Consider the following 13,859-nt stretch of genomic DNA (forward strand, 5'->3'; position numbering starts at 1 on the left):
AAATAATACAGGAAATCTAAGATCATAAGCCTGTATTGAGATTATAAAGTGTTAAAAACTTTGCAAGCAATGCATCGACAACAGTTTATTTAAAACACTTTCTCTGGAACAGCTCGGTTCTGAGTAAGTGGAGATTTTATCTGAAATAAAAATAAGATTATTTCAACATATTTAAGTAAAAAAATAAAAAAAAGGCTAAATCAATTTAGTTATGGTGAAAATATTGTTGTTCAATAAAACTCACGATAGTGTTCAATCCCGTTTGCGCAGGATTGAGTGTTGGAATCTATAGGATATCGAAGGAATATTCCGAAATCTTCAGAAAACATTATTATCCAAACTATAAATTTATCAAACGTTTCATTTTATTCCAAAACATATTTTTAACCAAACTCTATAAATTTCAAAAACACCCCAGCAATAAAATAAACCATTGCTGTCAGAAGTTTTGATATGATTTCTAAAGCTAATCCGAGATGTCTCTATACAGGGTGATTCAGAAAAGATGGGAAAACTCTTAAGGTGATAGTACACACCAATACAAACAATTGTCATCAAAGAATGCGTGGTCTAACATGAAACGGAATTTATCGGGAGAAAAAGAACACCATGCATGCAAATGTAGCCTAGAGAAGAAGAAGAAACCGTGTGCAAATCTGAGTCTCGGTGAATAAATGTCGCGGACGCCAGCCCTGTGAAGATATTCCAGCGTGTACAATCGTTCTAACAGTTGTAACGTACTGGATAATGGCGTACTTTAGTAATACTGAAAAAGCAGACATGTATATTAAACTCTGTGAAATGCATGTCTGCATACGGTTTCTTCTCCTTCCCCAGGTTATATTTTCATGCATGGTGTTTTTTTCCTCCCGATCAATTTTAACAGGAATGCCGTTTTAACGTTTGCGGAGCGACCGTTTCGAAACGCGTTAGCGCGTTTGCGTTTCATGATAGACCATGAATTCTTTGATGACAATTGTTTGTATTGGTGTGTACTACCACATCTTATAGTTTCCCATCTTTTCTGAATCACTCTGTATTATGGTATGGTATCAAAAAATAAGTGCTTAAGCCACTACTACTATTTCTTTATCGCAAACCAACTCCGATCATATCGCTATACAGCAATTTACGAGTTGATTCGGAAATGATGGCATCATCTATCTGTTTTCGCCTCAGGTTCGGTAGGTGAAGAACGTGTTATCTATGCTCTTCCCCGGAATCGAAGCCGCGGACAGCAGGCATTTCATCTGTTGTGTAACAACATTTTGTGCACGAACGGCTATTGCATTCTCGATGATATTAAATGCTATAAAGGCCAAACACATGTCAACTGATTGCTGTTAGCTAAATTAATTCATTTATATAGTCACAGACATCTATTATTTGACTGTCCTATTGATTTCATAAATTTTCAACGTGTGCGTCTCCAACAATGTTATGAATTAGCTGGAAATATACTTCTTTCATCAATATACCTTGTATCAATTTTTGTACAGCTGTTCTCGTGGCTCCCAAGCATTGTGTCCCACAGTTGTGCTATGTTTTCTGCCTTATATCGCACATATGTAGGTTTATGTTTATTTTGCATCACATTCCCTGCAGCGTTGTCCCCCACTGTTTAGTCGTTTTTCCCGTCTGATATCGCACCATATCATATTGCCATATCATGTATAATGCTTTAGTTTGCATCGCGTTCTCTGCGTCAAGTTACTCTGTATCAAAACTTCGTTCAGCTGTTCTCTCGTGGCTCAGAATTATTGTGCCCACTGTTACAGCCAAATTTTCTGACTCGTACAATGTTGAGGAAGTGAAAAGAGCAAGAGAAACTGCTGGAGGGGAGAGGACTCGTCCGGCCGGGTCACCAGCTGAGATTTCCGCCGACACAACAAGGACCTTAGGGACACTGCCATTTAAATAACTTCGATGACAGAGCCTGGATGTGTGTTCTGTTTACCCCTGGAAATATACTTCGATGAACACACAGAGCGATATCATTAAAGGCTTCTACTACATCTTAATAAAATCTTATGAAAAAAAGAATAGGAAAAAAACTTACTTTTCAGGTAATCCTATATCATATATTTCTGATATTTCTCAGTACTATTCTGTTATTGTACCATAGCAGATCCTTCATATTAACAGAATATAATAAAAACTGGAAATAAAATTATAAAACAATGTAACGTATTATTTAACAATTTTTTGTTGAAGAAAATCCGAATAAAAATGAGAACATTCAAATTTATTAAAGAAACTTCAATCAGCAAAACTGAAAATTCTCTGATCACTTGGTAGCTTTCCAAAAAATAAAGGGGGATATAGGTCTCCCTCATTAGAATAGTTCACTCGAAAGAATAGCAGAATACATGTACGTGTGAGATTATTTATGACTAGATATTCCACACAAAAGTACTTGGAAAGAAAGTATTCTCTTCATCTTTCGCGATGGCTTTTGCGACACTTTCACGAAGTTATCGCTACATTAACAAAAATGCACAAGCATCCGGGCAATATTTATGCTTCTAATGCAATATCAACTTCTATTATACTGAAATTCAGATCAGAGCGACAGGGTTGAATGATGATAAAAACATACGAATTTTTATGTATTAATGTTAGCGCAATTGCTAAATCACCAGGGCAGATTTTACTTCTCGGAGCAAAGCTTTATGTGCGAAGCCCCTGAAATACTTTCATGGCTTCAATAGGACAGAGCAAGAGAAACCTTGAGATGCGGAAGGAAGAATGAGAAAAAAAAAGAAGAAAAGAGTGGGAGAGAGAGAGAGGATAAGAGAGAAAAACGTATCTCTTTTTTTGAGAAGCCCGGGCAAAAGATGGCTTGCTGATATGTCAGCGGAATCAAGATGTTTTCCTCTGACAGAAAACGTACATCAAAATGTTCCAGACTTGCGCCAATGCAAACATATTATAAGAAATTGTTATTACGTGACATAGCTATTCATGTATAAATGCTCGTGGATATGCTAATTTACCAGAAATATACAGGGTGATTGCATAATTCCCGTTGTCGCATTTTACTAGCGAACCATTGATCCCCAAGGCATACTTCTAATTAGAAAAGTATCCAAACAACGTGTGAAATTCAGATGTGTCATTGATTTTTGAAGGGGTTGTATAGTTATTAAAATAAAAAAAAATAACTTTTTATACGAGCACCCTGTTCTCAGAAACCCAATTATTCTTGTTACTTTTCGAAACCCAATTGCCTGTCTCGCTTGAAACCAACAAAAAAATTCCACTTTCTAAGTGCAATATTCATTGAGATATTTGAATTCAAAAATTGGAGAAAAGTTGGGAAGAACAGCATAAACTAACGGACAATGCTTCTTTCCCTCGTTTATGGTTTTTTCCCCCCATAACTTTGCTTCAATTTTTGAATTCAAATACCTCAGCGAATACTGCACTTAAAAACATAGAATATTTTTGTTTTTGCCTCAGTAGAGACAAGGCAACAACTTTGTAATCAGGATTTTAAGGACACTGTGTCCGAATAAACAATTACTTTTTTATTTGATAATAAGTATGGAACCCCTTGCAAAATAAATGACATATCTGAGTTTTACACGTTGTTTGGTTAATTTTTCCAACTGGAAGTATGCCTCTAGGGTCAATGGTTCGCCAGTAAAATGCGGCAAGAGGAATTATGGAATCACCCTGTACATAAATCTGACATAGGTACGTCCGGATCGATAGCTGAATTTTTTTCTCTCACCAACTTGCTAACATGCATATATTAGCAAACACATATATTACCAATACAATAATAAAGATATAATAATAATAATTTTATTTGCATATAGTATATTGGCCCGTTACACAGATTGGCAACACCATGACTATACAAGAATACATCATAATTCAAGAAATCATTATAATCATACTTGGTCAAAAAATAAAATATAATGAAACGAAAGGGGGGGGGGATTAATTTACGTATCAATTTCAAATAAAAGTGAACAGACATTGTTGAACAAATTGTGTATATCAAATATAAAATTTCGATTCGATGAATTAATATTTAATAATTGTAAAAATTCATTTTCTTTATAATTAGTAAATTCATAGTGTGGCAAATATACTTGTATATTACGGTAAACATAGCAAAGGGAACAATGAAATATAGGATATGTACAATATTACATATATACCATTGAGTCCAGAATTACAAAGCGTACAGATCTCTTCGCAATTATAAAAAAAATGTAATTTCATCATTGACACTCTGAAAGGGCAAGCTAGATCTCAGTCGGAAAAATGTGCGAATGACTTTAAATGGTAAATTGACATTAAAATATGGCTCGCGCAAAAAGGAAAAAAAATGAAATGTTTATAATGTGGGAAGTATCTTTTGAATTTAGAGTGTTGCTATAATGTTTATGGTAATCACAAGTTACAACATGATTTAAAACGAAACGACTGGTACGTTTAATTTCGGGAATAAACAATGACCATACATAAGCATAGCCATATTCGGACAAAGTAAGTTCAACTTGAGAAAATCAGTTAAAAGTAGTTATATTTTTCTGATTGTGTTAAGGGCAATAAAACATTTCGTAGTTATCCTGTTATCGATAAGATTAAGAATGCAAACTACAGATGAGAACTGAGATATTGTGCTATATTAACAATGTACAATATATAAGAAGATTTGCGTAGTGAATTTAATAGAATAAATAACAGGTATCACGTAATGCATCGTTGATTCAAAATCGCTCTCTACTATGTGTAATCCACAGATTATAACCCATCAGAATTTTTTTTTTCTGACAAGTCGGAATGCGTATAAATATTTTAACGAATTGATTTGTAAAAGATCATTTTTCAGGTATCTATAGATAGCATATCTATGCGAGTAGAAGTATTGAAAATTTTTCTAGAGAAAAACATGATCGAAATGTGGAATGTGCCTTTTTCTTCCCTAAGATTTCATTATTAGTAAATGAAATTGTGCAATCTGTATTATACTTAAGAAAATACAAGCACATGCAAACTCATCATAAAATTGAGAAAATGTAAAAGAAAATGTAATGTAAGCTCAATGTCCGTCGTTAATTAATGGTTTTTTTTTTAAAGTCTCAAAAGTGAAACGTAGTTATATAAATTTGTGTTGAACATTTTATATAACTACGTCTATATAAAATGTAGGGTGAATATCATAGCATAACGACAATGGGAAGGGATAACATTTCTATACTTTTTTTTCAAAAAAATTGTTAAATTGATTATTAATTATCACCAAGGCCCGGATGTTGTTGCCCTAAAAAATCAAGAAAAATGCTGTAAAAACTTGAAAAAATGCCCTATAAGTTAGAAAAAAAAAACCAAATAATAAAACAAAGTTATTGAAACACCGGTTATGTTCGAAAGTCGAAACGAAAAGTTTTGCTAGCCTTTCAAAATCATACGTAATTTTTTTTTTCTCAACGTTTAGATTTATTTCATGAAATAAGAAATTTTTTCTAATAAACGAGTTTAAATTCATGAAATCGGTCAGTAACACTGACATTATGACTTCAACAAGGACGGGGCTGATAGGGTTCCAGCACGGGGGCCTGAGACGATTCTTATCAATTTTTGTTTTATCACACTATAAATTAACTATTGAGAGGCATGTGTAGAATCTGACTGTGGGGGGGGGGGGAAGCTGTTGCTAGATGCGGGGCAGTGTTTGCCAGCACGCATCAAAATTCAATTTTACTCCTCAAATTTCGATGAAGAGGGAAAATACTCCTTGAAATTGCAGGTATTTTTTTAATAGACTGGTTTTCTGTGTGTGTATTACATTAAAAAAATACACCTCTATTTACAAAAATACTCCTTAAAATTTTGGAGAGGAGTGAAATTGCTATACAAAACTATTTTTTCGGATGAAACTGAGTGGAGGGCTATGACTGACGTACTGGGAAGGGTTGAATTTTTGCAGCAAAAAACTATAAATGAGCCCCCCTCCCCGTTCTGAGGAAATCTGTATGATTATGGTTAGGAAATAAAATGAAATAAAAAAAACATCTATTTTTTTTATTTTATAAGAAATTCATGGATATTATTCAAGGACATAAGTGCTGAATGCAATCAGTATCATCTATTTTTTTCAATCCTTTCCATAAACAGAAAATTTTAAAAAAGAAAAAATATCCTGAAAATGTCCTAACAGTGAAAAAAAAACAACAGAAAAAAAAAATGTATATATGCGAAAGATCCTGGCCTTGATTATCACTTCATTTTTGTACACTTGGATGTTGCCATGATTCATGTAAGTTACTCTTCATGACCCATGGAAATATCATCTCTTTGGGTCAAATAGTTATTTTTGTAATTTTTTTTTTCTATCGTTTGATTTTGTGTTGTTTTGTCTTGATATCTAATTGATATCTAAAAGTATTATTGCAAACTACGTATGCAATTATGCATACGTAGAACTAATGCGTAGTTTTACAATTTACCACGTATGTACTAATAATTTAATCAGTAATCATAAAGAGTTTCATAATTGAATCGGCCATCAGACGCACAGAATGTTCGAGTCGAATAGAAACAGAAACATAAGTTTGAATTCACTAGTGAATGACTTCTTGATGGACGGCAAACCCAATCGTTCCTCTGCCAATTCATACTATTACACGCATCTCTTTGATTGATCATTTAATTACTTTGGATTTCGATTAGCATACTCATTAGAATTTCACCTGATCATTGTACGAGCCACCGGATGGGAATAGTCTCTAATCAGTCTATTTTACCGAATCATATTGTTAAATAAAGAGAAGAGATACAATCAATTGACGAAATATTCTTGAAAGATGAAGAAAGTACGATGTGTTTTAATGGAAATATAAAATTTAAAAAAAGTAATATAGGTAATGTAGAGATGTGAGACGACAGATACACCAACGAGCGGCGATGATGAGCTGCTTTTTGGCGGTGAAATTGCTGCTCGGCAACCCACGACGACTTTAGCAGGCAGGCACGAATCGCTCGACTTCTCGAAATATTTAAGTCAGCCGGCGGATGTAGACGCATCTCCAACTTTTGCTCCTCATAGGAATAGTGCGGGGGAGTCGAGGTATTTCTCGACGCGGGGGAAAAAAAACAACGCGAGCCCCCGCGACAAAAGATCTTCCCTTGTGTGTGAACTTTGTGAAAAGAAATAACTTTTTTCTTCACTTATTTTGAGACTATGGAGGAGAAAAGCACGCGTTTTCAACTTCCGTTTTGCATGTTTCTTGTTACGACAATATTCGGCATTACGATCGCTTTACCTGAAGTTATCAAAATTGGTGAGTACACACAAATTCCACTATTTGCACGTGCTCTGGTTCTATTTGTTAAATGAACAATTTTTTTGTTAATTTTAATTTTATCGTGTTTATTTTACAACATATGAATATTTATATGACATCAAGTGTATATGCATGTTTTTTTTTAATTGCCTCGAATAAAAATACGGAAGTATTTAAGTATCCTTTCGGATTCATAAATTGGTCAAAAAACTGTGGTATTTTAACACGTATGTGAAAATAATATGATACATTAAAATATGCATAGCTCTAATATAGTTATGGTGTTATATAACTTCTAATAAATTGTTTTTGGTAAAAAGACTTGCGTTTTGATGAATACGCATTTATAATCATTTATATTATTATTTATTAAGTCACCTATTTGGGCCATATTTTTCTTGTGGCTTTTTTTGAGTTTGCATTTGTATATAATATATATTTTAAGATATTAGATAAGAAACTCCACTATGCAATGTTTTGCCTATGAAAACGGAAATCTTCGCTCAGTATTACTTATAATATAAAATGGATATTTTATGTTATAAAAACTCCGCTAGAGATTAGAGGTTATTAGAAATCCTTCTATTTTATGAGTTGATTCTTTTAGCTGATTTCGAATAAACACGGTGTACTTGCCAAAAATATGGATATATTTATCAAATAACATTTCCTCCATTTACTTGAATAATATTTAGAATATTTATTTTTAAGAATAGTGCAGCTCTCATAAGTTATCTGACATTATATAGTATATAACTTCTAAAGGAATATACTATTTTAAATTTCCATTCTATACTATAATATATTTTTTTACATATCAAATAGATTTTTTAATTGATCATGAATCGCCAATGCTTATCCATAAAGTTTTATTTATCAAAATAAGTTAACTAATTGTTTAAATTACAATATAAGCTGTATTTATATACAGAATGCCTAGCTAATAGCAGGCACCAGAAATTACTGGCGAACCGTTTTGATCCTATAGGCATACTTCTAATGAAGAAAAGTATCCAAATAACGCGTAGATATACCTCAGATACGCCACTCATAGTGCAAGGGGCTGTATGGCTACTAAAATAAAAAAATTTTTTATACAGACACTCTGTGTTGAAAACACAACAAGAAAGTTATTACCCTGTTTCTCCTAAGGCCAACAAAAAAATCCCACGTTTCTAAACGCAATATTCGCTGAGATATTTGAATTTTAAAAAAATGGGGAAAAGTTGGGAAAAAACAAGATAGTTGCGAGATAACTCGTTTTACCCCTACTTATCTTAGTTACCCATTTTATCCGAGGCCCACACGTCATTTGGATACTTTTTCTAATTGGAAGTATGCCTCTAGGGTCAATGATTCTCCAGTAATTTGCAGAAAAAGGCAGGAAATACAGGTATCATCCTGTATTACCTTACTACTTATCCATTACTTGTTAAAAATATGAGTTCATAAATTTATTTTTATAACTTTAATTTTTGTAAGACATAAATAAATGTGCGAGAATTTTTTTTTCAAGCTCAAAACTAGATAAATAAAGAACTAGAAAAGTAAAAATTAAAATCTGAGATAAATTTAGCTTTTATTTGAAACGGCATTGAAAATACGTGAATTCGATTACTATTTTTGCTTACTCGATTCAACTTTTTCACTACCACATTATGAGAAACTGAAATAATTATCATGTAAATTTTTTGGTGTAGGTCATTTTAGTTCTAATTAAATCGTAAAAACAAAAAAAAAAATTTTTTTTTAAATTATTTAGTACAAAGCGAATTAATTAACCTGGTACTTCAAAGTTTCGTCAACGCTATACGCTTACAATAAAAAAAAAATACCGATTCACAGGTATGTGTTGAATAACAAATTAATATAATGAATATTTATGTTAAAATCAAAGAGAAATCTGTAATTTGTTTTATATATCTGTTAGGGAACATTTTTGAAAGTAGTGCTTATTGCATTACACAAAAGTGTTATGCAGTAAACACTTATGCAGCGGCGAAACATCTAACTGAATTTTATTTATTTAATTATGGTGTAATTAATTAATGGTAGCAGTTTACAAAATTAAATTAGGTTCGGCTTATTTGCGGTTCATCTTGACAAGACCTATCCACAAATACCACCTACGTTCAAAGTATCTTGAGATATTAGCGTTCTAAGTATAAAATTTCTAAAATATCACCAACAAGTCTATTTCCTTAACTAAATTACAAACTATAAGAGAAGTAATCAATTTAATCTATTTAAAAAGCTGCTTTTGGGAATTTTCTTTGATCTACTTTTTTTCTGCATTCACTTTACTCTCACATTGATTTCCTTACGGTTATGTTAATTATTTAATTTATTTTTGGTATTACTTCATTTTCTGCTTAATATTCGATAGAAGCGCTCGCGTCATAACTATTTTCTCCAGTTCCGTATATTCCATGATCATCTGAACCTACTTTTTCTTCTATCTTCTCCAACAACATTTCTAGACTTTTCGCGAGAGCATCGATTAGTAATAAGCAAATAAATAAGTAAAGCAACGAACTTGAAACGCGGTCGTTTTAAGCTCATTTCCAATAGATTAATTTTATAACTCACACGAAAGTTAATTATTGGTTTCTACGTCGATCACCAAAAAAAGACTAATAATAATAATAAAATGTGATTTTCTCGGTGGCTGGAATTTTAATTGCTACTCAGTGATAAGTTGTTTCTAATGCATATAATTTACCCACTAATTAATAATAATTGGTAAGGGATTAATTAAGGATTATAAATATTTCGACGATATACATATTTAAATTGCCAATAAGAGGAACGTGTTACTTATCATTTTAATTTAGGAACTTATTTTGCTTAAAGATGAATGAATATTCTTTGATCAGTAAATTCTAGTTCCTCATCTGATTTTCAATCAATTTTAACCTGTTAAGATAATTAGTCTGTATTATTCAGAACATTTGATCACGTGATTGTACACGAGCCGTGAGAGATTCATCGAAGTAATTAAATGTCAAAATATTTCAACATCACTGTCTATTATTTTCACCCAGAAAATTCACTCGCATGTAATTGCTTATAACCCTAGATCTCCATTATCTTATCGAACAATACTTTGAGAATGTTTTCGGCAATCTGTAAAAGATATTTATAAAATTGAGAGTAACTTATATTTATGAAATTGAAAATTTCAATAAACGTACTCTCTTTGGCGAAACGTAGCCAATTTTTTTTTCGTAAACGTTAGTGAAATGAAACTATTAAACACTTCAATATGGAAATAATGAATTTTAAGATTTAAATATTCTTATAACCATAGGTGGAGATAGACTTGGAAGTCTGTGGGACACGATGATGATGATGATGTCAATTCACATATACATATATACATTAGATCAGTCGACTCCACCTTTGACGCTGGGGGGAGGGGGACAATGCCCCCCCCCCGTATCTCTGCTCATGCTTATAATCATCTGAAATCTACAAACATTAATAAGTTTTATTTATCAAAGCTACATCATTATTTTCAGTCAAATCTTCTCACTTTCACTGGAGTAGGAAATGACAAGAAATATTACCACAACGAAAAATTATTCACATTTTCTCTGGCAATGAATGTTGAAAATTTTTGTGATAACATCAACTAACCCGAACAAAGCAAATTGATTGCGAATGTAATTATATTAGAAATTGCTTCAAATATATATCACCAGTATAATTGCATATTTCATATTTTGGAACTATTCAAACTATGAAAATGACTTTAGAAGCTTAGTACAATAGTACGGTTATAGGAAAAAGAGCTTAATCTATAGGTATTCCATCAATTTTTGTATCATAATTTTATCATTCATTTTTAATTAAATGGGTACATCGGGGTTGCAAGAACAAAGCATTGATCATAGACGTTGATAATTTTTCAATTTCTACTGTGTTGTATAATTTTCGTACAGTCATAACCCAACTTACGAAGAAATGCTCGGTTCTTGAATTCAACATAATTCTTAAACGTTATTCGATTACAGCTGAAATGAAAACAGTATTTTAATTATTATGAGATAATCAGGTTCAGGTAAGAATATATTGTCCATTCACACACACAATCAGAACACATGTAGCGAACTTAAGCTGGGTTATACTGAACGGAGAAATCTTGGAAGCGGCTGAGGATGTAAACTGATATTTGAGCTGAATTTCGGGATTTAAACCACAGATTTGGACCTTAAAAATATTTGGAATCAAGGCTTCTGCGACAGCTTTAATTTTCAAAAAATGGTTTGGTCACTATTTAATACGTTAAAACAAACGTTATTGCCGGTCTTGAAAAAGTTCGTTTATATCGTGATATTTACTCTTTATTGGCAATACATCCGTCGCTCACCTGCTACCCTAATTAATTTCAACACTGTTGGAAGTTTGTTTACTCGACTTTATGCAAAGAAACAAAAACTAATAATAAAACCACTTTGCTTTAACACAAGAAGCCCACTTTTTCTGATGGACTAACCTAAGTGTTACGAAATATTGCACTACACATGGCGTTCCTTTGTACATATTTTAGAATGAATAAAAAACATTAATGACAATTGTAGTTATATGTTGGGAAAAAAAAAAACATGCACTTCTTTTAAAAAACTTTCTTCGAGAAGACATGTTTTTCTTGAACATTGCTTCCGACTGATGAATATTTAATGTATGTGTATTCAAAATTTTACCCGATTTACTCGAATTCAACTTACAAGCGTATTATCGGTTCCACCTATCAATTAACTTCGAGGTATTACTATACCACGATGCAACTGGATAAAAAAGTATTGCATCTAAGAATATTGGGTTCATCACTGATACGATTGCTTCCCTCATCTATTTCTTGAATAAGAACTTTAGGAAATAAGGATTATATGTACCACAAACGTGGTACAGCCAATGATTAGTTTTCTGATTTCTATTTGAATGAGTTGGGAAGAAGTAAATCTGTGGCACTTCTCTAATAATTTCTTTCCGAGCTATATCATTCTATTAGGATTGCCTCTCGTATTCGGTGTTATCTCTGCTTGTCAAGAAATAGTTTTGTCCCTCTCCTCCTCGAAAGAGATTTGATGCAATGACAGGATTTATGTGAGATATTCAGAGTAAATTCATCATTCCATCTCATGGCCCCAATAAATATTTATTTTATGTACAGGGTGTCACTCTTATAGTTGTGCGATACCCGACTTCTTAGCAGTCCGTCTTAGTGGAAACATTCACTTACAAAAATAATGTGTCAAATGTTGTGGGACATCATCCTAAAGGCGTTTGAGCAAAAAGTTACTGAATTTCATATTTTGTGTGTTCGCTGGATTCTATAAATCCTATTTAGTAAAGTATTCATCATGCAATGACATGTGAAAAATATATATACATCCTCTTGCGATTGAAATTGACCGACAGAGTATTATTAAAGTTAAACCATCCTTTTGCCGATTAATGAGGGCCGCATACGCAACATTACTTCAGAGGCAAGTAATTTAGACTAATTGAATTTTTTCGTTACAAGTGCCCCAAAAGCTTCTAATATTATGTCGTTGAATGAAATCTCAAGCAAATTATTTTTTTTCTCATTAGATATAAGGTTTCAGACGGCATTTTTTAAACCTTGTCTCGACTGATGCATTTTATGACAAGTAATTAGCGCAAAATTCACAAAAAATTAAACTTTTCATAAAGTTTTTGTTTAGCATACACACACATCAGCGCATAGACAATGTTTTGCTAGATATGATTTATATGACAAGAAAACCATATAAAAATAAATTTTGCAATTCTTCGGGAGATATTTTTTTACTTACTTATACGGAAAAGTTTGTAACAATATTTTGGTGGTTAGAGGTTTTCGCTCAGAAAAACAGTTCAGGAGTAAGCTGCACATATTGGATAGGGATAAAAGTTACTTAATTCCCTTGCCACATTTTGCTGGTGAACCATTGATCCTAGAGGTATACTTGCGATTGGAAAAAGTATCTAAATAACGTGTAGAACTCAGATGCGTTATTCATGCTGCACGGGGTCGTATAGTTATTAGAATAAAAAAAATTAACTTTTCATACGGACACCCTGTCTTCAAAAACCCAATTACAAAGTTGTTCAGTCTCTCTTGAGGCCAGCAAAGAAAATTCTACGTTTCCAAGTTCAATATTGACTGAGATATTTGAATTCAAAATCAAAGGAAAGTGGGGGACAGAACAGCATAAATACCGGAAAGAGGCGTTGTCCGTTAGTTTTTGCTGTTCTTCCCCACTTTTTTCTCTTATAGCAAATTGATGAATGAAATTTGCATGGGTGGAGTTTATAGGATGGCATTTTTTCTCAAGTAGCGAAATTCGCACGTGCGGATTATGCGCAGGTGATAAGCGTATATTTTCAACATTCATAATCCAAATTTCGTATGTATAGACGCTCGCAGTAGATTTAGGAGATTTAAATAATCCACGAATAAATTTCGAGAATCTTTCGGCTAAGGATAAATACGAGGGAAGAGTTTTTTAAAAATCATTCTTGTTGAACTTTTGAAACAACAGATTT

At 32.5% G+C, this 13,859-nt stretch overlaps 1 protein-coding gene across 3 annotated transcripts in view; it reads left to right on the forward strand.

Moving 5' to 3' along the window:
- The first annotated feature begins 7,012 nt into the window (after window positions 1-7,012).
- LOC149085632 (glutamate receptor ionotropic, kainate 2-like) overlaps window positions 7,013-13,859 on the forward strand; it is a 185,678-nt gene continuing 178,831 nt past the window's right edge. For 2 of the 3 annotated variants that reach the window (XM_089233792.1, XM_089233791.1), the window contains exon 1: window positions 7,058-7,301. In XM_089233792.1, coding sequence (XP_089089918.1) covers window positions 7,202-7,301 — 100 coding nt within the window. In that variant the 5' untranslated portion in view covers window positions 7,058-7,201. Of the gene's footprint in view, window positions 7,302-13,859 lie in introns of all 3 variants that reach the window. The other variant, XM_089233790.1, reaches the window with a different exon arrangement.

This window comes from Pholcus phalangioides, unplaced genomic scaffold (assembly GCF_987345545.1).
Source record: "Pholcus phalangioides strain wild (caught in Gottingen) unplaced genomic scaffold, Ppha-v1.0 ptg000007l_1, whole genome shotgun sequence".
Lineage (NCBI taxonomy): Eukaryota > Metazoa > Arthropoda > Arachnida > Araneae > Pholcidae > Pholcus > Pholcus phalangioides.